Source organism: Berghia stephanieae, chromosome 1 (assembly GCF_034508935.2).
Source record: "Berghia stephanieae isolate SIO BIC M18660-M18661 chromosome 1, UCSD_Bste_1.3, whole genome shotgun sequence".
NCBI lineage: Eukaryota > Metazoa > Mollusca > Gastropoda > Nudibranchia > Aeolidiidae > Berghia > Berghia stephanieae.
This window is the reverse complement of record NC_088360.1, coordinates 72,092,103-72,116,571: the sequence shown is the minus strand read 5'-3', so window position 1 is coordinate 72,116,571 and position 24,469 is coordinate 72,092,103. Positions and strand designations below refer to the sequence as shown.

Genomic DNA, 24,469 nt, shown 5'->3' with positions numbered 1-24,469 from the left:
ATTATTATTATTATTATTATTATTATTATTATTATTATTATTATTATTATTATCACCATCACCATCATCATCATCATCATCATCATCATCATCATCATCATCATCATCATCATCATCATCATCATCATCTCTTCTTCTTCTTCTCTCATCTCTCATCTCATCATCATCATCATCATCATCATCATCATCATCATCATCATTATATTATTAACATAACGTGGTATAGGGCAAAATAGGATAAGATCCCTTGAATGCCCTTAATATTAATTAGTAATGCCATAAATCTATTGATTAAATATTACAATAATGATACACGTGGTAAAGATAGTATTTCAACTTAAATGTACTCATGTGGTGTACAAACATATATCTTTAACCGTGACATGCAAAGCACACACACACACACACACACACATACACACACACACACACAGACACGCGTATAGAAGATAACCATAATAATATAATAATGCATAATATATACATACAAGATTGAAAGCCATGTCAACAGCAGAGCAAACACGTATTATTCGTCATATATAAATCTCCCATCATATAATTCCCTGTCTACTAACACCTTGAAATAATCCATAGATTTTGCATTCTTTGTTTCAAATTTCAAACTGTTCCATTTCTGAACAATGCGAATACCGAACCAGTTTTGTCTTTGTTTGTTTTGCATCTAGAGACAAAAATCTTAAACGTGTCCCCTCTAGTAAAAGAATTATTAGAATATGAAAAAAAAAATCAGAGAAGTCTATCTATCCATACCATGTACCATTCTATAAACCTGAATTAAATCCCACGAATTCTTCTATATATCAAACTGGGTAAGTCAAGAAATTCTACTTTCCTTATAAGATAAATACTGTATTGTATAAATTTTTGGTAGCTTCCTCTGTACACTTTCAATACTAATAGATTTCTTTTATATAATGGGCTCCAGATGCAATTTCCGTATGCTGAATTGGTCGAACGAGCGATTTATACAAATATAAAAATGTGGTTATTATTATTATTATTATATTATTATTATTATTATTATTATTATTATTATTATTATTATTATTATTATTATTATTATATCACCATCACCATCATCATCATTATCATTCATCATCATCATCATCATCATCATCATCATCATCATCATCATCATCATCATCTCTTCTTCTTCTTCTTCTTCTTCTTCTTCTTCTTCTCATCATCATCATCATCATCATCATCATCATATCATCATTATTATTATTAACATAACATGTGGTATAGGGCAAAATGGATAAGATCCCTTGAATGCCCTTAATATTAATTAGTAATGCCATAAATCTATTGATTAAATATTACAATAATGATACACGTGGTAAAGATAGTATTTCAACTTAATGTACTCATGTGGTGTACAAACATATATCTTTAACGTGACATGCAAAGCACACACACACACACACACACACACACACACACACACACACACACATAGACACGCGATAGAAGATAACCATAATAATATAATAATGCATATATATACATACAAGATTGAAAGCCATGTCAACAGCGAGCAAACAGTATTATGTCATTATAATCTCCCATCATATAATTCCTTACTAAACTTGAATAATCCATAGATTTTGCTTCTTTGTTTCAAATTTCAAATGTTCATTTGAACATACGAATACGAACAGTTGTCTTATGTTTGTTTTGCATCTAGAGACAAATCTTAAACTGTCCTCTAGTAAAAGAAATATTAGAATATGAAAAAAAAAAAAAATCAGAGAAGTCTATCCTATCCATACCATGTACCATTCTATAAACCTGAATTAAACCCCCACGAATTCTTCTATATTTCAAACTGGGTAAGTCAAGAAATTCTAACCTTTCCTTATAAGATAAATACTGTATTGTATAAATTTTTTTTGGTAGCTCTCCTCTGTACACTTTCAATACTAATAGATTGTCTTTTATATAATGGGCTCCAGATGCAATTTCCGTATTCTAGAATTGGTCGAACGAGCGATTTATACAAATATAAAAATTATTATTATTATTATTATTATTATTATTATTATTATTATTATTATTATTATTATTATTATTATTATTATTATTATGTCTCGTCCAATATGCAACATGTTACTGTTGACCAGGGACGCATCTCCTTACAGATAGAACGTCAACATAGCATTGCGCATGCGTCTCTCTTATCAACTGAGGAAATCTATCGTTCGGTTAATGAGATATCACTAATTATATTTGAGAAATCACTTTTTAAAATGTTATTGTATACATGCTTTATAAAATAAAAACTTAACCAATAAACTTATTTTGATGAAAAGTTCACAGTGACGTGTTGCAAAGAATACCCAAGATTAAAATTACCCGCCGTGAAATCACAGACTTCACGGTTCGGTAACTCAGAATAAAAGATCGCTGAGAAACGATTTAATTGGTGCATCACTGAGAACGTTCCACCAAAATAAGTTTATTGGTTATATTTTTATTTTATAAAAGCATGTAGCCCGATATAATAACATTTTAAAAGTGATGTCTCATTACCCAAACGATAGAGAGACGCATGCGCAATGTTATGTTGACGTTATCTCTGTTAGGGCATGTACGAGGGACCCATTGTAAAGCGCTTTGAACACGTTCAGTGGATAGTGCGCTATATTATTATAAAAAAAAGCTCAAGTTTATAATACTTGTTGATATTCCGTAGAACGCGCTTTTACCAGGTAACACTTGTGTATTATTATATATGATGTCACTTCCGGGTGATGGGATTATTTGTGGAATTATTTGTCAACAACAAAGGGTAGGTTGTTTATCTTGTTCCCAGCTCTAATTTGTATTGATCATAATAAATTAGATATAAGTTTCGTTTTAAGTTTAGACCTCCATGAAGTAAAAACAACCACTGAAGTTCCATCTATTTACATCATCGAGCCTTACATCATAAGTGTTACCCAACAAACAACTGTCGTTTTCTTGATCACTCCTATTCTCCTCTAAACAGGATGATCATGTGACTCAGCGACTTGCCTTAGATGCCTTCTCTCTCGTATTGAATTGCTGCTTCTACTTCCTTGTTAAATAATTGATGAATTGATTTTTCACAGTGGAAAAAAGTCTAAAGATTTCTCGTTCCCGATTGTTTAACATAATTTGAAAATAGAGTTTGATTTTGTGTACCTTGTTGGCCTTGCGCTTTGCCTTGACTTTGACTGACGGCGTTGTCGGACTTTAAAATTAAAAAGTGTTCGATCTACAATATACATAGTGTAAGTGTAGGTCAAGAAGGGGGTGTGTTTAGTTCATCACGTTTCACATCTAATGAAATTTTCATAATATTTTATGCAATTTGGTAAAATTTTCTAATTCAGAACTGTCAGGACATTAATTTGGCCCAAACAGTCAAACAGAAATGGATGGGAAATAACAACGTTTAACTAAACAGTTTAAAATTTTAACTAACTTGCATTATTTGGTTCTCTGCAACAAAAGCGGTTCCAGAGTTATTGATATTTATCTGTTTAAAGAATAAGTCAAAAGACGGAGAGAATTTGTCGTATCTCAGATACCTCCTCTCAATCATCATTTCGTGGTAATAATCGGAAAAGTTTGGGTTTTGCATTAGACTTGGACCACTTTTTGTATTTTGTTCAATGAATTTATTTCAAATAAAAATATATATGGCGATGGTATCATTATCAAGGTCAGGAAATGGAAGTGAAAAAAGTATGGGAATATGAGTTTCTTGTCCCGAAAAGTTAGGCTAATGACCAATAGTAGAATAAAATAGTATTCAAATTTATCATCAATGTCAATGGAATTATTAATTGATTGTCTGTCGATGTACAAACTATAAATTAAAATGCATCCACAATTTGAAAAGTTCTTATAGGTAATTCAAAAATTAATTTTTTTTTTTTTATTCATTAGCTTTTTGAGGAATTAAGAGCGAAGTACACCATTGGAAAGCTTGTTTTTAGTCCTGATAAAATGATAACAAAACTAGCCACTTATGTTCACAAATTACGACTTGGTGACCAAAACAATAATGGGCGAAAAATAAAGTTCCAAAAAAAAAAAAGTTTTAGTTTCATCTTACAGTGCATGTGCTACCATGCAAATTCATTCGCCATTCTATGGTACTATTAAAAAACTAGTTTTTCTATAATTTTTCTGCTTGGAATCATATTGTAGGAGCAATATTTTATTAATTTCATTTTATTTTATTGGAATACAAATGCCTCAAAAGTGGTGAATTATAGTTATTTCACTCAGTTTTTGTCTTGATTCTGGAAAAATCGTATTCAGATATTAGGTCTACTTTAAGGAGGACTTTTACTAATTACTAACTATTTACTCTCCTTATTGATGAAAAAGAAAATAAGAAGTGTTGGCTTCCATTCATTAAGTTCTGTTAAAAAAAGTTTTGTATTTGAAAACCCACCTTGGAATTAAAGAATTTGGATATTCCCAAATGTGTATTAAGATAATGTTCTTTTTTTAAACCTCTTGTATCATGTCTGAGAATAATGTTATTTTTTTCAGATTTAATAAATGCAAAAGAAATGAAGTTTTCAATACTAGCACTGCTGGCGGCAGTCATCACAATAACTGCTGCTCTTCTTGGAGGTCTACAGAATATTGATAAAAATGACGAAATGGTTAAAAGAGCTGCTAGAGAAGCTCTTAAACAAATGAAAAGCAATTCTAATTCCAATGATGACTGGAATATTGAAGTGACATCAGCCAACTACCAGGTAAGTACTTACAACATTGAGGTTTTGTGGTATGATATGAGCCTGGTTCCTCAGGCTAAAATGAGTATCTGGTTGTTAACAGCGTTGTGTCACTGTCGAAAATATTGTAATAGTCTTTTACAGGGGTCGTGTTACATCCTATATTTTAAGTGTTGTTGTTGGCTTGGGATCCGTTGGAAAGTGTTTTTCGCATGTTAAATAGATATTGTGTTGTATGAGTGCTCAAGTTAAAGGTAAGTTGATAACTAAGATGTTAACCCTGGAAGAAGTTTTTATGGCTGGCGGTAAACAATCATTGTTATGACAGTTCAGTGGTTTGTGCCTGAGTGATTGATTGTGGGGAAGCAAAAAAGACCAAAAGAACACAACCCCCCCCCCCAGAAAACAAAGAAAAAGAAACAAGCAAATAAGTGGAATGGACTCATGGTTGGAATTCAACTTTTTTTGATCAGTTTTTCCATTCACTCTGTAGTTTGCTTTTCTGAATAATGTTCTTATTTCTGCAATAATTTCCAACTTTTCAATTATTTTCAATTGGTTTTGAGACCATCATAAATACAAGGCTGCTTTTTCAACATGGACTACCTAGATTCTTTTAATGGATAGGCCAAACCACAATTTCATGTTATTCCCAAAATATTAAAGGTTTTCACCTAAATAAATGTAACTTGTATCCCTGTTACAATGAACCAAAATTGTTCCAATTTATAACGCATTAAGAAAATAAGGCCAACACATTAGGCAATAGGAAAATGAAAAAAAAAACATAAGACAGACTTTGTCTGCTGGACAAATAAAAGTCAGAGTCCCTAATCACCAATTTAAAGCATTCACTTACTTTTTGACTCCTCCCCTTTCATCTTGTGGTATGATGATGTGAATGGAAAGGTTATAGTTTTTAGATCTGCTTGAGCTAAAACTACATAATCGTTAATTGAGCTCTTGATTCTGTTGTGTTATTGCTACTGTGACAGAAAAAAAGGATAAAAAAAAAGTGTGTGCACCAAAGAAAATACAAAGTAATGAAGAGATTTCTTATTCCAATCAATATATGAATAGTGATGGGGTAGCGACAGAAATCCTCATGTTGATGTTTGAATTCTAATAATAGTCTCATCTCATGTAGTTCCATATCTGAAGCAGACGTCGGAGGTCATCTTCCGCCAAGCTGATCTATCTCTTGCCAATTCTATTAAAGCAGCGCCACCTTTCTCAGCTTCATCTGTCCAAGTTCTTATCCCTTTCAAATACGTTATTCTTTGTCTTCCTCTTATTCTTTTTCCATTCATCTTTCCAGTCAAGGCGAGTATTTCCAAACCAGGGTGGCGGATAATGTGTCCTAAAAATTCCATTTGGCGTTTGATGATTTTTGTTATCAGTGATCTTTTTCTGTTTGCCATTTCTAAAATTTCTTCATTTCTTTTCCTTTCCATCCATGACACCCTCATCATTCTTCTGTAAAACCACATTTCCACTGCCTCCAGTCTTTTAACCATGGTCTTGTTTATGGTCCAGCTCTCACAACCATATAGCAGCACAGACAGTACATAGCAATCCAGGACTTTGATTTTTGTTTTCATGCTAATATTCCTGTTTTTCATTATTGTATGCAATAATAATAGTAGTAGCAAGTTATCACATAATACAAACACCAATAAAAAGCAAATACCTTTCTGTAGCATGGGTCTTCATTTCTGCTGTAAAGTGGAAATCCGCTATTCCCGTTTTCTCCGCTGTGGAGAATTTCCACCAGCCAACAGAGTTGCTGGGGGTAGTGTCTCCTAGTAACTCTCTCCCCTACCTCCCTCCATTCCCAACCCATCCTCTTCCCCCCCACCCCTCCCCCACTTACCCTTACCCTCTCTTCTCACTGGGTGGGGTTCCTGACCTCCCATAGTGGGCAGGGGGGTACATACTGTGTCTTCTATCCCCTTACATCTGTTTTCCAACATGCTTTCTGTCTTTGTCTTGGAATGAGATTACTTGGTTTTGTCCTGGCCCTGGCCTGAGTCCTAGCTGGGAGGGAAACAGTCAAATTGTTGTTATTGTTTTGGGAGATGATATTTTTTCCCTTGTAAATCATCTCTCTGTTATGTATTATTAAATGTGTTATTTTGAATTTATAATGTAAGCATTTGAGTGTATTCCTCTTTGTTGGATTTTGTGCTTGTGTCCGGATGAGACTTATAGGTGATCTCAAACTAAGTACTTTGATAGTGTGCTCTTGGAATCTACATCTGATCCCTATTTGTTCCCAGTTCCCCTATGTCTTACTTTTTCTTGGGTGCTTTATTTGTAATTCTAGAACTTTTTACTATCCCATTTTCTTCCTTTTTACTGGTGCTGATATAACCTAAATGTGTTGCAAGCGCCTTAAAACCCTTAAAAACAAAACAAAAACAAACCTCTCTTCTCAACCTCTGATTTTTGTAATAATTTGATGTCTTTTTATTTTACATTTTTCAAACTGTATGTAAACAGTGTGAACATATATGTTTTCCATTTGTTGAAACTTTTGGGTGAGATTTGTTATAACAACTGTGTGGCGTGTAAAATTCCTCCTTTTTCAATTTTTGGAGTTGAGACCTATGTGTAGACTGAAGAAATGGAAGCATTGATTTGACCATATCGACCCAATATGTATTTTTCCCTTTTCTCACAGAAAATATATATTTGAGCTTGTGCCAACACCTGGACCCCAAATGCATGTCGTTATTTTTATGAGAAAACTGCAGTAGATTTCTTGTTTTAAAAGATTCTGGTCCGGATATATAACATTGCGTTCAGTGGTTATGATATTATGACCAAAAGTATTACGCAAGTTGAAATTTAAATTTCTTTTATCCTTTCAGTTCTGATCTGATCTTAACCTATTTTATAGTGGATTGTAGTTATTCTTTCAATTGGTTCATCTTAAATTTTAGACAAGACGGCTGTCTCATTCTTTAAACCTTTTTTATTAGATTACAAGTTTTTATTTCTCAAAACCAAAATTCATTTGGTTAAGAGTGTGAGATGTTAAAATGAATTAATTATAAGACAAACATGATCTGATTGCATAATTATGAAGGCAAAGCTGGTTCTGGCACAGGCTCATATTTTGTCATTATCATCCTCGACCTAAAATGAATAATGATATATCATACATTTTCTCTCTTCATCAGGTTATTGCTGGCATGCGATTCATCCTCGAGGTCATAGTTACTAGAGACAATGAGGTGTGTGTTTGAAAAAAAAAGTCTATAACAGTCAAACCTGTGTAAGATGAACACTGTCAGTTCATGGGCCAAGTGTTCTGTATATAGGTGTCCTCTTTACACAAATGATTACTAGACCGGACCGGTGTCAATTTTTATTCACATTAAATTTGTTAAATTTGTCACTTACAGGAATAAAAACTTCTATCAAATCTAGAATCCATACCCCCCCCCCCCCCCTTAAAAAAATAAAAATCCAAAAGCCCAAACCCAAAAAACACTACCCAGCTCCAAAGTAATTCTGACCTTAATCTCACAGATTATCTCTCCGTGTACCTGACACATCTCGGAAGTCAAACCTCCCATTACAAAAATTCAACTAAACCTGTACTCTCCAGGGTAGACTAATATGCACATAATGTTTATAAAAGCTGGCAATCAAATGATGACCAATGAGTTTATAACAGACAATTGAACGATAAGACAAGCAGTCATCAAGGTGTGATTCAACATCCTGAGATTGCTTATTGCTTTTTCATCCACGACAAAGTTGATAAATAAAGGACAAAGGATTTATATATGGTGGTGGTGTTCAGGGTCAGTAAATCATGTAAGTAACAAGAGTCTGTAAATCTGGCTGTGTCTTGGAAGTACTCTTTATGAATGAATGTCCACCTTGTACATGATAGATAAAGAGGGGAAAAAAATAACCATCGGACTGCTGAGTGTCCTCCATACTTGTTTGCCATACATAGGTGCTCGCAAACACAGGTTTGACTGTAATTGTTAGACTCCTGTTCCTTTTACCTTTCAAATAATTACAATAAAATCAAATATTTGAATAAGAATGATAACAAGACTTTAAGACTGAGGGTAGTCCTTAGCCTGTAATTTAATTGATTGAAAATATCCAAAATAGATTCCTTTTCATCAAATCTTGATTCAACATATATCTGGTTGCTGTGTGACAAGAGATCCATTTTTTTAGTGTAAAGAAATATAAAGAGGAGAAATAAAACCCAAGTTTTGTGTTGAATTGAATGTGAATGATAAATTATTAATGGTTTGATTAACTTGTTATCATTTACACAGAGACTAAACTGTAAAATAGAGGTTATCAAAGATCTTAAAGACAAGTATACTATAAATCCGCATGCTGCAAATGATGACTGTAACAAATACATGAAGAGACCTTCAGTGATCCAAACTCATCGTCAGAGGTCTCTCCATGTCTTAGGAGGCAAAGAAGAGCTTGATCTGACAGAAAATGGTGTCCAAGAAGCAGCTAACTGGGCAGTTGACCATATCAACGGGATGTCCAATTCAATGTACAGGCAGGCTTTGCAGAAAATTGCCGATGGGTCCAAGCAGGTATCTTTTTATGTTATAGCAATTGCCACACACACACACACACACACACACACACACACACACACACACACACACACATATAAATTATAAAACAAAAACGATGAAATAATAGTGCTCAACTTTAGTATAAAAGGAGCTATTTATAAACATTTGAAAGATAATTAAGATAGTTTGACTTCTACAACGTTGTTATCGAGCGTTGCTCTCATCATATATATATATATATATATATATATATTTATACCTTTTCATGCAAACGGTATTATTGTCAGGTTGTGATCACTGGCAATATCTGCACCTCAATGAGCTCTCATGTCTTTTACTGATTTTCAAAGTTTTCTCATCATATTCATAGCCATAGGGTCAATCAGTTTCTTGTGTTTTCCATCTGGAGAAGTCAATGTCTTTGTTGGCAGGAACATGCTTGTCTTTTCGGGATGCGCAGAACTCAACTGAACATTCACCATAATCAGTTCTTTCGTATCTTAGTCAACTTTGCAAACAATTATTCTTTTCCACCTTGTGATTCCTTTACTTCTGCATTCCAGTCTCCCATCTGAAGCATCACATCATGCTTTGGCATTGGCACCTCATCATTTATTCTTTGTAGCTGTTCATAAAAGTTGTCTTTAATGCCCTTGTCTGCATAATTCGTTGGTGCATTGACTTGCACTATAGTTGACTTGATGTGCTTTGAATAAAAATGTGCCATTGCAATTCTATCGCTTACTGGATTCCAGCTCTCTAATTTTTTTTCGGTATGCTGTATAATGTTCATTGTCGTGTCCAGAATATAGGATTGTTTGACCTATGTCTCCGTTGTCCAATCCATGTATTTTTGATGACTCTAAAAATGTTAATGCCATATCTATCCATTTCCTTTGTTACTAATGCTGTCTTTCCTGCTCTGTTTATGGTTTTAACATTCCAGCATCCAATTTTGAAAATATGATTTGGACACGCAAGTTACTTGGTCAGCATGTTGCCACAATTGCGGCTTTGACCAACACACGTCATGGAGTGCATTCCCATTGGATGAAGTTGTTCACTAAATCACTTTGCTGTATCCGGTTGAATAGGATGTTTTGTGGTTTCTGTAGTTATGTTCTTTTCTAGGATTGGGTGATTGGCCATGCACCAAACCTGTAATCCACGAGGAGTGATAGGTTTTTTGCAGGGGTTTTCCATCCCTTAAGTTCAGGTCCAACTTCATGAAGATGACGGAAAAGGTTTTATGGCGCCTCTCTCTCTCTATTATCATTCATTCATTGGGTTATGAGGTATTTAATCCATATAAACCACCTCCAGTTCTGCGACTGCTTTTTAAAAAAGACAAATTATTTCTCCATATCTGAAGGCTGTTGCCTAATCCACCACATAGAGATGTGCAGGGTAAGGTTTGGTCACCCCTTATGTTGTGTCAACAGCCTGGAATGTAACAAGAACCATTCCTTTTTTAATTTCCACACTGCTTCCTTTTGCTTCACTATACTCATTCAATTTAGCTACATCTTACGAGAATTGCATTTTATCAATATTCCTGAATACTCTATCTCTATTGCATTGTCCATCTCTCCGTCAAATAGGTCACCTGTAATTATCAGCTAGATTTATAGTCTGTTTTCATCAGAAAATGGGACTTAGTTTCTTAAATTCACATCTGCATTTGTCATAATATAAATCCTCTATTTTAGAAAATATCAATAGCACATTATCCGATATTAGCTGTCTAAAACTGTTGAAAAGATATATTTTCTCATTCTGCTATAATGATTTAAAAGTGGTTTCATATGTAGTTTGATTTGTTTTTGGGTCCCTGTTTGAAACAAAAAAATAACCAAAAGAAAAAAAAAATTATCCATCCAATTTTGTTGAATGTTCTGAATTTAATATTATTTTTCTTATCATATTCATTCAGGTTGTAAATGGATACAAGTACAGATTTTTGCTTTATTTAGTGTCCACAACCTGCCGTAACAAGAAAGAGAATTCTGGTAAAAGCTTGGATGAATGCCCTGCTGGGGTCAAACCTATGGTAATTATTTTTGTTGTTGTTAAATCCTTACCTTTGTTCTAGAAGCACAATCAAATAAACAAGTCTTCCCACTTTTTAGGTTATTGTTTTGTTACTTTTGAAGCATCTATTGTTGTTAGTGACTCTTTAGTGTTTTAAGGAGGGAGTTGAAACGGGGTGGGAGGTGGGGATGGGGGAGGTTACCATCATAATCCCTGCCAAGCAGACTGATCACATAATCACCCAACGTTCTGTCAGATTCCACTGATTTGAACATTAATTTAATTTTACAAAAATGAATAGTGGTAACTGTATCCTATCGTTAATATTGCCAGTAACCACTTTTTGAAAAACATAATTCTTGAAAGATAAAATCTGTTGAATAATTTCCAGCTCAAGATTTTTGTTTCAATTTCAGCGAGAGCAGTGTGATGTCACGGTTCTGTATTCCAGTGGAGAATATTCCATGCTTCATTCAAAGTGTAAAGCTTTGAAGGTTTGTAAATTGTTTCAGTTCAGTTATGTTTTTTATTTTAAAGAGATCTTTTTAAATCAAGATGATCCCCCCCCCCCCTTCCCCCTTTGACCTGGACCTGGTATATGATTGGACTGTAATGTCCACGATTTTTAACTTATTTTATCCAAGCAAAATATTGAAAATTGTTTCATTTGCAAATTTATCATTTGTTGATAATTATTTACTGATTAATCTGCTGCACTTTTTAATTTATTTTTAGATAATAATATGTTTTCTTCAGATGACACATATTTCTGAAAGAATGTAGAGATTACATTTTGAGATTGTGATAAAGAACTCTTTTTAATGTCCATGCTATAATTTTATTTATATGCAGGTGGAAAATATTCTAGGTGGAGATGATCATGACTACCAAACCCATGGAAAAGTTAATGGACTGCTCGGAGGGGATGACCATGACTACCAAAATCATGAAAAAATTAACACTTTGCTTGGTGGAGATAACCATGATTACCCAAGTCCTGGAAAAGTTAAGACATTGCTTGGCGGAGATGACCATGATTACCAAAGTCATGGAAAAGTTAAGAAATTGCTTGGTGGAGATGACCATGACTACCAAAATCATGGAAAAATTAACACTTTGCTTGGTGGAGATGACCGTGATTTCCAAAATCATGGAAAAGTTAAGACATTGCTTGGTGGAGATGACCATGACTACCAAACCCATGGCAAACCCAATCTCCTTGGTCAAGATTGGCATGACTACATACCCCATCTTAAAGCAAATCTTCACGGACTCATGAATACAGCTGGAAAGGACACTAAGGAGAAAGCGCTGAAGATTGGAAAGGATATCATGAACAATTTGGATGCTGTGAAGAAAATCAACATCTTAGGAGGAGATACACATGATTACCAGCCCCATAACATTGGTCTCTGCGAAGAGCACCAAGGAGCCTTTGAGGAATTCAAGTTAAAACATGATCGTCTTTATGCAAGCCCAGAAGGTAAAGTTCTCTCAAATGTAACTAGGATGATTTGCTAGTGAAGTAAAGTTGAATAATGAGCACTACTGTGTCTCACCTAGTGACTCGGGGCATAAGAATTTTTTTCTAATTGACTGGATGGGTGACAATGATAAGAAAGTGGCCCCAGCATTGTGTCCTGGTGAAGTATTTTACACACATTACCTCACTCTTCTCAGATGTGAATGAATACCTTGTTGTAGGCAGTGCTGAACATATCATATGTTTTGGAAAGTTGATGTCATATTCACTGCTGAAGGAGTACTTGTTGTATTGTGAAATGCATTCACCTGGTGACAATGTTGAGATGAGCTATAAAAAGATGAATTTTTAAATTCAACACGACTATGATTATTTTCATATGGCTGTTCTCCAATTTATACTTAGATGTATTTTAAAGGGTGTATTGGCCTCGTATTATTTCAATTCAGATAGGGTTGTTTTTATTGATGCCTTAATGTCAAAGTAAACTAATCTTTGGGATATTTAGGGAATTTTTATTTTTTTTTTTGTCTTGAGGCCCATCTTGTTGGAGGGATGTGGATTTTTCAGCATTTGCAGACTTAAAGTATAGGGTGTGTGCAGTTTCAGTTATATTTTCTCACCTTTGCTATTTAATTTTTTCCAGCGTGCCTTTAGGAATAACCATTCTGTTGCATTAGTTTAGCAATGATATTTGGGAACAATATATGAGCCACATGCACCTTGCTGATTTGATATTTTTTTTTTTTACAAAGTTTGTCCTCATCCCTGTTGTTGACTCTGCCTTTCTATTTTATTTGCCACAATTGTTAATTTTCGTTATCCATGTATATGAATGTATTTTACAAGATATTTCATATTAATTACTGATATCATTCAAATATTGTATATGAAATGTTTTTAGTGTAAAACAATATGAAGTACCTATTAATTCTGGCATTTTTGCACCAACACAATTTATAATGCATTCTAGATTAATTGGTAAAAAGAATAAAGTGCTCTAATGGGTACTAGCTGAAGTAGATGTGTGCAAGATAAAGAAGAAGAAAAAATTACTCGAAATGTTGTTTTACATTGAGTCTACAAGATATGAAGTGAGTAGAAAAGTGCCAGAAGACAATAGAGAATAAAAAATTTTTTCGCGGCGGTGGTGGGGTTTGAACCTGCGACCTTATTGGTACGACAACTCCGCCTGGCAGGTGATTGCGTGGCTCTACCGTGTGAGCTATCCACGAACACAAAAATATTCGTTTCAAACCCAAAGCCATTTCTAGATCCCTCTCTCACCCACTTCTTGAGATCGCCGATTCGTTCGCCACCATCGCGAAGTAATTACACCCCATACACCGGAGCATACTCAATGTCTCAATCGTTTCTATGTTATATGTTTGTGATGAGAATATTGGCTATTAAGCTTAACTGCTGGTCAAAATTACTTCGCGATGGTGGCGAACGAATCGGCGATCTCAAGAAGTGGGTGAGAGAGGGATCTAGAAATGACTTTGGGTTTGAAACGAATATTTTTGTGTTCGTGGATAGCTCACACGGTAGAGCCACGCTCTCACCTGCCAGGCGGAGTTGTCGTACCAATAAGGTCGCAGGTTCAAACCCCACCACCGCCGCGAAAAAATTTTTTATTCTCTATTGTCTTCTGGCACTTTTCTACTCACTTCATATCTTGTTGTTACCAACATAAGTGCCTGCTCCACTCACTTTTCTGAATTAAAAAATTCACCCCATACACCGGAGCATACTCAATGTCTCAATCGTTTCTATGTTATATGTTTGTGATGAGAATATTGGCTATTAAGCTTAACTGCTGGTCAAAATTACTTCGCGATGGTGGCGAACGAATCGGCGATCTCAAGAAGTGGGTGAGAGAGGGATCTAGAAATGACTTTGGGTTTGAAACGAATATTTTTGTGTTCGTGGATAGCTCACACGGTAGAGCCACGCTCTCACCTGCCAGGCGGAGTTGTCATACCAATAAGGTCGCAGGTTCAAACCCACCACCGCCGCGAAAAAATTTTTTATTCTCTATTGTCTTCTGGCACTTTTCTACTCACTTCATATCTTGTTGTTACCAACATAAGTGCCTGCTCCACTCACTTTTCTGTTTTACATTGAGTCTTAACCTTTTTTTCATATTTATGTCATTCACAGAGGAGACCGAAAAATTTCATATTTTCTGTGGAAATATGGAACGGGTTAAAGAGTATCAGAAAATGGAACAAGGCTCTGCTGTATATGGAGCTACTAAATTTGCTGATATTGCTGGTGAGTTTTTTAAAATGAGACAAACTAGATGCACTTTATAAATCTTTATAAACAATTGCAAAATAGAATTTGACATAGTATATCTACATTTTTTTGTTCTCTGTTTTTTTTTGTTTTTTTTTTTGAGAAATTAAAAAAATAAGTACAAAAGAAACTCTTGGATGCATCTACAAATGAAATCAAAGTTGCATTCATCTCATGGTGTTATTGATAATTTTTAACAGAATCCGAATTCAAGGAGAAATATCTTGGATGGAAAATGAGTGGCAACAGTGCCAAACAATGGCCATCGGCAGAAATTCCCAAAGGACCTATCCCTGATTCGTGGGATTGGAGAGATCACAATGCTGTCACCCCTGTTAAAAACCAGGTAGGTGGATTAATACTACTACATTTCATGCATCATTTCATTGGTATGGTTAGCTGGAAGTGGACTAGTTTCTAGCACATTAACTCAGATGATAGTAAAAAAATAAATAATTGGATATTGTTTTGACATAGTTCTACAAGATTATATAATGTATTATTGCATATTACTAGACATCTCAAAATGCACAGAACATAGGGTCTAACGAAACCTCTCTTTGCATTAATTGTAGGGGCACAGGGGAACAAGTCCTCAACATGATAGCTTTATGGACATAAATAAATTGGCATATGATATTCAATTGCACATTGAAAGTGACATGAGACGAAGATTATTGGACGTTAATATTGATCCCTTATTCTTCTTTATATAGTATAGTAAAAACGCCATAAGTCACCTATCTTGAACGCTCCAATGCTTCAATTGCCTCATATTTTCCTATTGCCACATGTTTTTAAAAATTCTTATAATTGTCATAACTCTTCTCCATGTCGTTGAATAATAAAGCTAAAAAGCAACATGGTTGATTAAAATAGAAACGCTTTACCACAAAAGAAGAGAAAAGTCATTTAAAAGAGATAGGCTTGATATAATATCAACAATAAAGTGAAATTAATGCTTTGGATATTGAAACGTTGTATTGTTATCATAAATAATTTTGTTATATCGTTTCACACAAGAATTCAAATACTGGTTATTATGGATTAGTCAAAGGAGGCCTATGTGTTCTAACTAGTTCTTAAAGTACACCACATGGATTTATTTCAGTTATTGTTGTTAAATAAGATAAAAGAAATCATTCAAGATATGGAAATTTCAATTACCCATTGAAAACACTGTAAGTGCTATTTAGTTAAATTATATTTCCTCTGTGAAATTGTCAACCATCACGTTTTAATTTCACAATTCAGGGTTCTTGTGGTTCTTGTTGGGCTTTCTCCACAACTGGCAACATTGAAGGAAAAAATGCCATTAAACACAAGAAGCTTGTTTCACTTTCAGAACAAGGTGAGAAAATATACAAAATTGCTATCCTGTCTTCATGTCATAAATTAAATACCTAGTAGTTAGTCATCCAATATTCTGTGCCCAAGAACTGACAGCTTTCAAGTTGCGAGATATATAGCGTATAAGTATATGTCTATTAAACACAACATTGTTTATGTGCCTCAACTAGTTTGGTTTATACATGCATTCATGAAATAAAAATAAATAATATTTATATCGTGCCTATTTCAACAGGCTGTAGGGGCTTTACATGCACAAAGGAATCATCTGTTTCTGATTTCCATAGAGAATTGCACTGGTTACCTTTTGAGAAATGCATCATCTATAAAATATATGTCTATAAAACACTAAATAGTCATGCCCCTGCTTGTTTCTATGGCCTTGTACATCCCTATTTTCAGAGTGGAAATCCAAGATCTAATAGCGATAAACAATCTTATCTAAACCTAAAACATCCCACAAAATTGGTGAACAATTGATTGAATTTTCGGCACCCCAGTTTTGGAACACTCTCCTCTAGAATATTAGAAATAGAAGTGCTTTATCAGCTTTTAAATCTAAATTGATTTAATTTTTAAATGTATTTAGTTTTATTTTTTAATGATTTTCTTGGTCTCAATGTCATACTGAATATTCCATTCTTAGCACATTCTTATTTTGAAAATTTCCAGTGATCAGTGACAGCGACTTTCAATACTATCAGAAAGAAATAAGTTATTTGGTCATTAATGAAAATTTTGCTTTATTTTCCTTCATCAGAACTATTGGACTGTGACAAAATCGATCTGGCCTGCAATGGCGGTTTGCCTACCCAGGCATATGAAGCGATCATGGAAATTGGTAAGAAATTTAGATAGCAGCAGATTATACCAAATCATGGAGACATATTAAAGAGATGTCTCTTGATATAAGGTTCAATTGATTTCTGTTAGTAACTAGCCCTTGGAGCATAAGTTTTTCTTCTTCTTTCTCCAATTAATCTTGTATCGTGGTTTGGAAAAAAAGGAATATAAATGCAATTTATCATTAGTTAGATTTTTATAAGATTTTAGACAGTCTGTCTACAAAACAGTTCACTTATGAAAATTCTGCAGTTTAACAGAATCCCCACTAAGATTGTTACACTTATTCAGGCACTTTACAACAAGCTTATGTGCTTTCTTCTACCTTACATGGTGTGAAAAGTGGGAATATCAGTTGCTTGGTAGCTTTTGCTCTATTGAATTGTACACATGTTCAGAACAGATTTTGAATGTTTCTTGTTTACTCAACCTCTAGATGAACCTCTGAAATTCTTTTAAAGGTACATTTTGGAGGGAGAATTCTTTAAATTCCTCTTGAATATCATTAGTCTATAGTTTGTTTTGTTTTATCTGTCATGAACACTGAATTAGGTTTAATCTTTATTACCTTATATGTGTCATTGAATCGCAGGAGGTATTGAAACCGAAAAAGATTACACCTATGAAGCTGAAAAGGAACAGTGCAAGTTCAAGAAATCAGAAGTAGCTGTCAAAGTTACTGGTGCTGTCAATATTAGCAAGGATGAAGGAGGTGAACTTTGAACTTCTTTTCATCAATTTTGTATTTCTTTTCATTATTTTAAAAAGTCTACGCTCTTCTTCCTCTTTTAAAAAAAAATGTTTTTCTTCTTCTTCACGGCGTCTAAACTGACTATAAATCTGACCGTTTAGTTTCCCGCTGTTCGGAGCGCCCACGTAACCTCACCCGACAGGTAACCGGGGTCAACAGCGGTCAGCCGATCAATTCCCAGAAAGTAGAATTGATGTGCAGTGGGTGATATGAATGGATGATTTCCGTACCAATTACATAGCTGCCAACCGTTCCGTTAAAAACGGATTTGTTCCGTATTTGAGTCCGTAAGTCCTTATTTTTAGTTCAAAATCCGTATATTGTAATTTTTGACAAGGCATGAATTATTATTACTGATCCATTATTATTACTATTACTACTACTATTATTGTTATTATTATTATTATTATTATTATTATTGGTGTCCAGTGAGAGCATAATCTCCATTTGTGTAGCTCTTTAATTTGAATTATGTCTCTATCATAAATGATTTTCAACAATTAAAAAAGTTCCATTCGTTTATATGACGCCTGTTTTTACTCAAACCTTTCATAATGTATTGGAGATATGCATAGAATATGGATGTTAGCCTCTATCTATATACTTTGAATATTCTAAGACAGTATTGATACGCGGGTGGTTGGATGGGAGCATCACCCTTGAATCATATACCTATGATGTTCGCATGGGTGTACGATCCGATAGTGATGTCGTTTCTTCTTCTCTTTACTAGCCTATCCTGCTTCTTTGGTTTGTGATTGTATTTTTGACAGGGGATATTTTTTTTCTGTAAATCTTCTGCCTGTTTGTTCTTGGTTATTTATAATTTAGCTTATGATATCTTTAGGTTATGATTTTGATTTACATTTGTACTATTTTTGTTAGATTGCTTGTTTTTTTGTTTCAGCGGTCTCTCATATAACCTCAATTGTGTTGGAAGAGACCTAAAGCAACAAACAACAACCGTATTGATACTTTCACTATTTGTTACAAATATTATTTTAATTAAGAATAAAATTAAATCCACATCTTTGATTGGAAGGTATTCAATCAGAAAATCAATTGCTTATATAGATTAAACATGACAATTATTATTTCCCTTTATTAATTTATGAAATATAAATTTAATCCCTTTAAAAAAACATCTTTATCTGATTTTAATAATTTTTCTTTTCAAGCAAGCTTTTGTAACGGTTTAGGTTCAAGAAAAATAAGTATATTCCATTTTTAGGTGTGTTTATCTTGTCAAAGTAAAGAAGTAGGAATTCTCTAATATTTAGAGGTGCATTTTACTATAACTACTATTATTGTGTACTACTTAAAGAGCATTATGTTGCATGAAAGAAAACATAAATGCAAACGCCTACTTTTTATCTGAACACCTAATTTTTACCCCAAAACGCTCTCTCAAGTGATGTATCAGGTTGGCAGTTATGCATTTCTAAGTTATTTCATTTATTTTACAATTGTGCTTCTTGTGTATTGGTCCTTATCAAAGTTGAGGAAGTTGAATTCTTTCTTTATATTGTCTGTTCTGAAATTTTGATCTCATTGTGGAAAGTGTCATTTTAATGATTCAAATGTGCTGGTACTAAACCCGATAATTTAGCAACATTTGGACTGGCCTCTGTTATCTCAAACTTGTTAGTATTAGTAATAGTAAGGGGGGGGGGGGGGGACACACGACGTCCCCTCATCCCGGGCCAAATGAACGTTCCTTATTTTATTTTTGAAAAGTTGGCAGCTATGCAATTAACCTCACGATCTTCGTGACGATGCAATTCCACTCAAAATGCAAAGAATTCTCTCAGACCTCCTCTTTCCATCGGTCCAACTTTTATTTAAATACCTCCAGTACTTATTCCACACGCCGTGATTCAAATTCACCTATTTTTCTATAACATTTGAATAAAATTACTTTTAATTACCTCAGGATTATAAAAAAACGTTTCTATAAATTTCAAATTTTTTTGGTGTGATTCACAAGGCACAAGTTTTACTACGAAATGAGGTAAGTTTCATTTAGTCTTCAGTTTTCATTAATTTGTAACGATTATTTTTCCGTGGTAGGTCTGGTAATAATGATATTACTTCTTTAGTCTTGTTCTTGAAATGTAATATTTCGTTTTTATTGTTAATTATATTTTTTTTTCTATTTTTTCAATGATGAGTTAATTTGATTTTTAAATTGCATAATTTGAATTATCTTGCTAATGTTTAATTTTAAATAACATTGTGTGTTGGGCCTCAACTTAGCTCAACTGCTTGAGCATTAGACTTACGTGTAAATGATCCAAGTTCAATTTCAAAATATGTTAGAATTTTCCCGCTCCCCTTTTCTTTCACGAAATTGGGTGAAGTAATTGGTTTTTCTTGTTCCAAATTTTATGTACGATGTTATGTATGCATGGATATGAGTAATACTGAGTGTTTTAAAACTCATTTTATTCATTAATTCACTATCATTACTTACATCGCTCAGTCAATTTTGAATTTTCTATTACAGCATGGACCACACAATTGCAAGTCATAACCAAGCAGTGAATTCATTATGTAGGACATGTGTTATGATTTCTTTAACACAGAAATAGAAACGTGCCTGCAAGAAACGATTTAAATGTTCAAATTATTCTAATGACATTCTTTTAGTCAATGGGACTGACACGGCATTGGACAAGCAAGGAACACACTCATAATTTATGTGTAAAAAGTACAGATTATAAAGCACATTGAACACACGATTCATTAGCTTCTTTGTATTTGCTCATTGCCAAGACACTAATAATAAATAAATCAACCTTGAAACGGGTTGCACTTGCATGTTTGATATCGAAAGAGTAGAATATAACAACAAACTCCAAAACGCAGGAGAGACTTTCAAATCTCATGCATGAGCCACTCACCCTCAGGGATGGTCCTATTGCCTCTGAATTGGACAGAATACCGCATTACACCACAGGCTTACCACAGCAGGTCAACCACTGCCACAAATATTTACAAGAAAAAGTCTACACGCAACTCACACTTACAATTATCCAACAAACAAAGAGCTGCACCCACGACCCACTCATCATTGACGACGCTTGCAGTATTGGATTAATTTTCGACAATATAAACAAGGCCTATAGTCATGTGCACAACTTAATTTCACACACAAAATCGATCAAAGCAGACACAATCCAATATATTCAAAGTGCAATAAAACATTACACGGATACATACAGAAAATATTTTCCAAACAAAATAATCCCAAAAAAACACCTCCTTGAGTACCACTGCATACCACACATCACTCAATATAAGTTTGGACTTAGACTTCTTGGAGAACAAGGCACAGAGAGCTGTCACCAAACAACAGCACAATTGGAAAAAAGAGCATCCGGCATTATCAATGATATGAATAAAATGCGATTTGTCATCAACGCAATGCAGTTAAAGACCAGCCCCAAACTACACTGACGAGTTTGAATGCTCGTAGTGGATATATTTTTGTTGAGGACAAATACGTTTTTTTTTGTGAGGAGAAGTATTTACATCTTGTCTTTATAATACATAAAATTCAGACAAATCCATAACTTTTATTTCCTCTAATTTTTGAAATGTTGCACCCACTATATTTTTTGTGTAATTTGTTACCGTTCATTGATAACTTATATTGAGAAATCTAGTAATACTATGAAAAAATAAAAAACACACAGTAAAAGTAGAAAGTAGTGATATTTCAACTCATTCAATATGGGTGTCTTACAGACAATAAACAAAACATTGTTAAATTGAGTGAAACGGCAATCCTCGTTAGGTAAATTCCTCTCGGTGATTGACCGCTCCCCGTGACCGGGTCAGCAGGTGTCAGGAACCGGATACCGTCTCAACTAAACTGTTATCGTTATGTACGCTGTGTCTTCTTCTTCTTCTTCTTCTTCTTCTTCTTCTTATAAGACTTATAAGTTAATATCTAATAAATATAATAATAATAATAATAATAATAATAATAATAATAATAATAATAATAATAATGATAATAATAATGATAATAATAATAATAATAATAATAATCATGATCATGATGATAAAGGCCATGGCAATGACAACAAAGATGATGATGATGATGATGATGATGATGATGATGATGATGATGATGATGATGATGATGATATTGATAATGATAAAAATAATGTTAATATTTTTTGTGTATATATTTATGTTGCAATAATGTCGATTATGATGATGATAATGATAATAATAATTATAGTCTATAGCATTTGTTTTTCACATCTTAAAACAAGCTTTAAGTGCTAAATAAAATATAAACTGAATGTATTATTAATAAAAAGGAGCAATGGAGTATAAATATCTGAATTAAGATGGAAACTTTTAATCTGATTAAAAGTTATCATCTGGCATGTGATGGAAAGTCATTCCAAAAATGGTGTGCTGAGAAGTGAAATATTAATATTAGAATTTTTTCATCAGTGCATTGTTTGATCTCAGATATCCTTTAGGGACAGAATCATTTAATATATATATATATATATATATATATATATATATATATATATATATATATATATTATATATATATATATATAATATATATATATATATAATATATCCAGGGCTGTCAGCTCTAACGATCTAAGTGCGAGAGAGGTGATTTTGAGTAAAATGAAATATTGTGACTTCTGCAATAACATTTGACATAATATGTGTTCAGATTACAAGCCCCTTTCCTGCCAAATAACAGGATTGAACAGGGCTGAGAATCTTCTGACGAAAGGCGGGTGTCAATATTTTTGTACCATTCAGCTTTGTACTCCTTTTTTTTTTTTTTTTTTGTTTGTTTGTTCTGAATTCAATTGAATTCATTACAACTTATGTCTATTACCAATTAAAACAAAAATCAGAGTGGTCTCTCTCTCTCTCTCTCTCTCTCTCTCTCTCTCTCTCTCTCTCTCTCTCTCTCTCTCTCTCTCTCTTAATTTCTTTCTTTTCCATATTTTTTTTTTCTCAGCCAACCTTCTAACTTCACATTATTATGTTTATAGATATCACTTTGTAATAGAGAGAAAATGTAATCGTAAGTTTGGCTGATTGATTTAAATAATAATTTTTTTAAAGGCTTAATTTAAATTCGCTCATTTGATGGAATATGTTTTGCAATTGATTAAAGATTCTTATTTATACACCGCATAACCACAAGGTTGTAGTAATACACACACTAGCCGTGTTTGTAGTATAGAAACAAATACCTCCTTTTGGCCAAAAGTTTATCATAATCTCTTGATATAGTGGGGAGCATTATAGGACTCTAAAATGTTTAATTTGATATGACAATTTTAAAAATTATATTTACAAAAAAGTCAGTTTGTATCTTGTGATCAGAATAGATGTGTTTTAGAAGTTAGTAATATATTACGTAATATAATGTAACAATGAATAGCTATGTTATTTTTGCATTAGGTGTGGGCTTGACAGACGGGCCGATAGATTTTCCTCCTTTTTGACAAATTGTCATTATCATCACTGATCCCTACCATCACTACTACTACAACCACCACCACATCATCATTCCTTCTACCAATACAACTACATTCCTCCACCACCACATCATCCCAACTATCACTACTACAACCACCACCACATCATCCCTACCACAACTATTACAACCACCATCACACCATCATTCCCAACACCTCTACAACTACAACCACCATATCATCATCCTTATCACGACCCTACAATAACCACCACTACATCATTATCCCTACCGCCACCTTTTTTTTACTACAACTACAATATATTGTAATTACACTTTCAACTTTTGAAATTCCTCCAAGTGGTGTCAGAAATTATTACGAGACACATTTTGGATTGCATCTCAGTAGAATTTAATGAAATTCAAATTTATACGTTATCGTCGCATAGATGGGTCTTGAACTATTCACTGAAAAATTTCCTCCATTTTTGTGACCAGTCATTCTCACCCCTGAACCATCATGACATCATCACCATCCCTACCACAACTACCACCACTACGACAGCAACTATCACATCATCATCAGTAACACCTCCACAACCACATCATCACTGTCATCATTATAATCAGTACCACCTCTAGTGCAAGCACCACTATCACATCATCCTCCTGGTGGGATCTTTTGACTTGCATAGATCAGTGTTGCTTTCTGTCTTTGTCTTGGCTTGATCCTTTTCCTGGCCGGATTCATTGGCAGGGAGGGAAACAATTAAATGTATAGTCGTTGTTTTTGGGAGATGATATGTATGTCCTCGTAAATCATCTGTCTTTTGTGTGACGTTAGACTTGTTGTTCTAAATTTTGTATTTCTCTCACAAGGATTCTGTGCTTGTATCTTGTTGAGACTTTTAGGTG

The 24,469-nt window shown here is 33.8% G+C and overlaps 1 protein-coding gene across 2 annotated transcripts in view; it reads left to right on the top strand.

The window, feature by feature from the left end:
• The first annotated feature begins 2,714 nt into the window (after window positions 1-2,714).
• The window catches only part of LOC144956053 (uncharacterized), a 36,529-nt gene continuing 14,774 nt past the window's right edge, over window positions 2,715-24,469 (top strand). Inside the window, exons 1-12 of one of the 2 annotated variants that reach the window (XM_078886367.1) lie at window positions 2,715-2,812; window positions 4,555-4,766; window positions 7,931-7,984; window positions 9,056-9,334; window positions 11,253-11,369; window positions 11,767-11,844; window positions 12,203-12,833; window positions 14,997-15,110; window positions 15,335-15,480; window positions 16,389-16,485; window positions 17,245-17,325; window positions 17,920-18,039. In XM_078886367.1, coding sequence (XP_078742493.1) covers window positions 4,575-4,766; window positions 7,931-7,984; window positions 9,056-9,334; window positions 11,253-11,369; window positions 11,767-11,844; window positions 12,203-12,833; window positions 14,997-15,110; window positions 15,335-15,480; window positions 16,389-16,485; window positions 17,245-17,325; window positions 17,920-18,039 — 1,909 coding nt within the window. In that variant the 5' untranslated portion in view covers window positions 2,715-2,812; window positions 4,555-4,574. Of the gene's footprint in view, window positions 2,813-3,020; window positions 3,279-4,554; window positions 4,767-7,930; window positions 7,985-9,055; window positions 9,335-11,252; window positions 11,370-11,766; window positions 11,845-12,202; window positions 12,834-14,996; window positions 15,111-15,334; window positions 15,481-16,388; window positions 16,486-17,244; window positions 17,326-17,919; window positions 18,040-24,469 lie in introns of those variants that run through there. The other variant, XM_078886376.1, reaches the window with a different exon arrangement.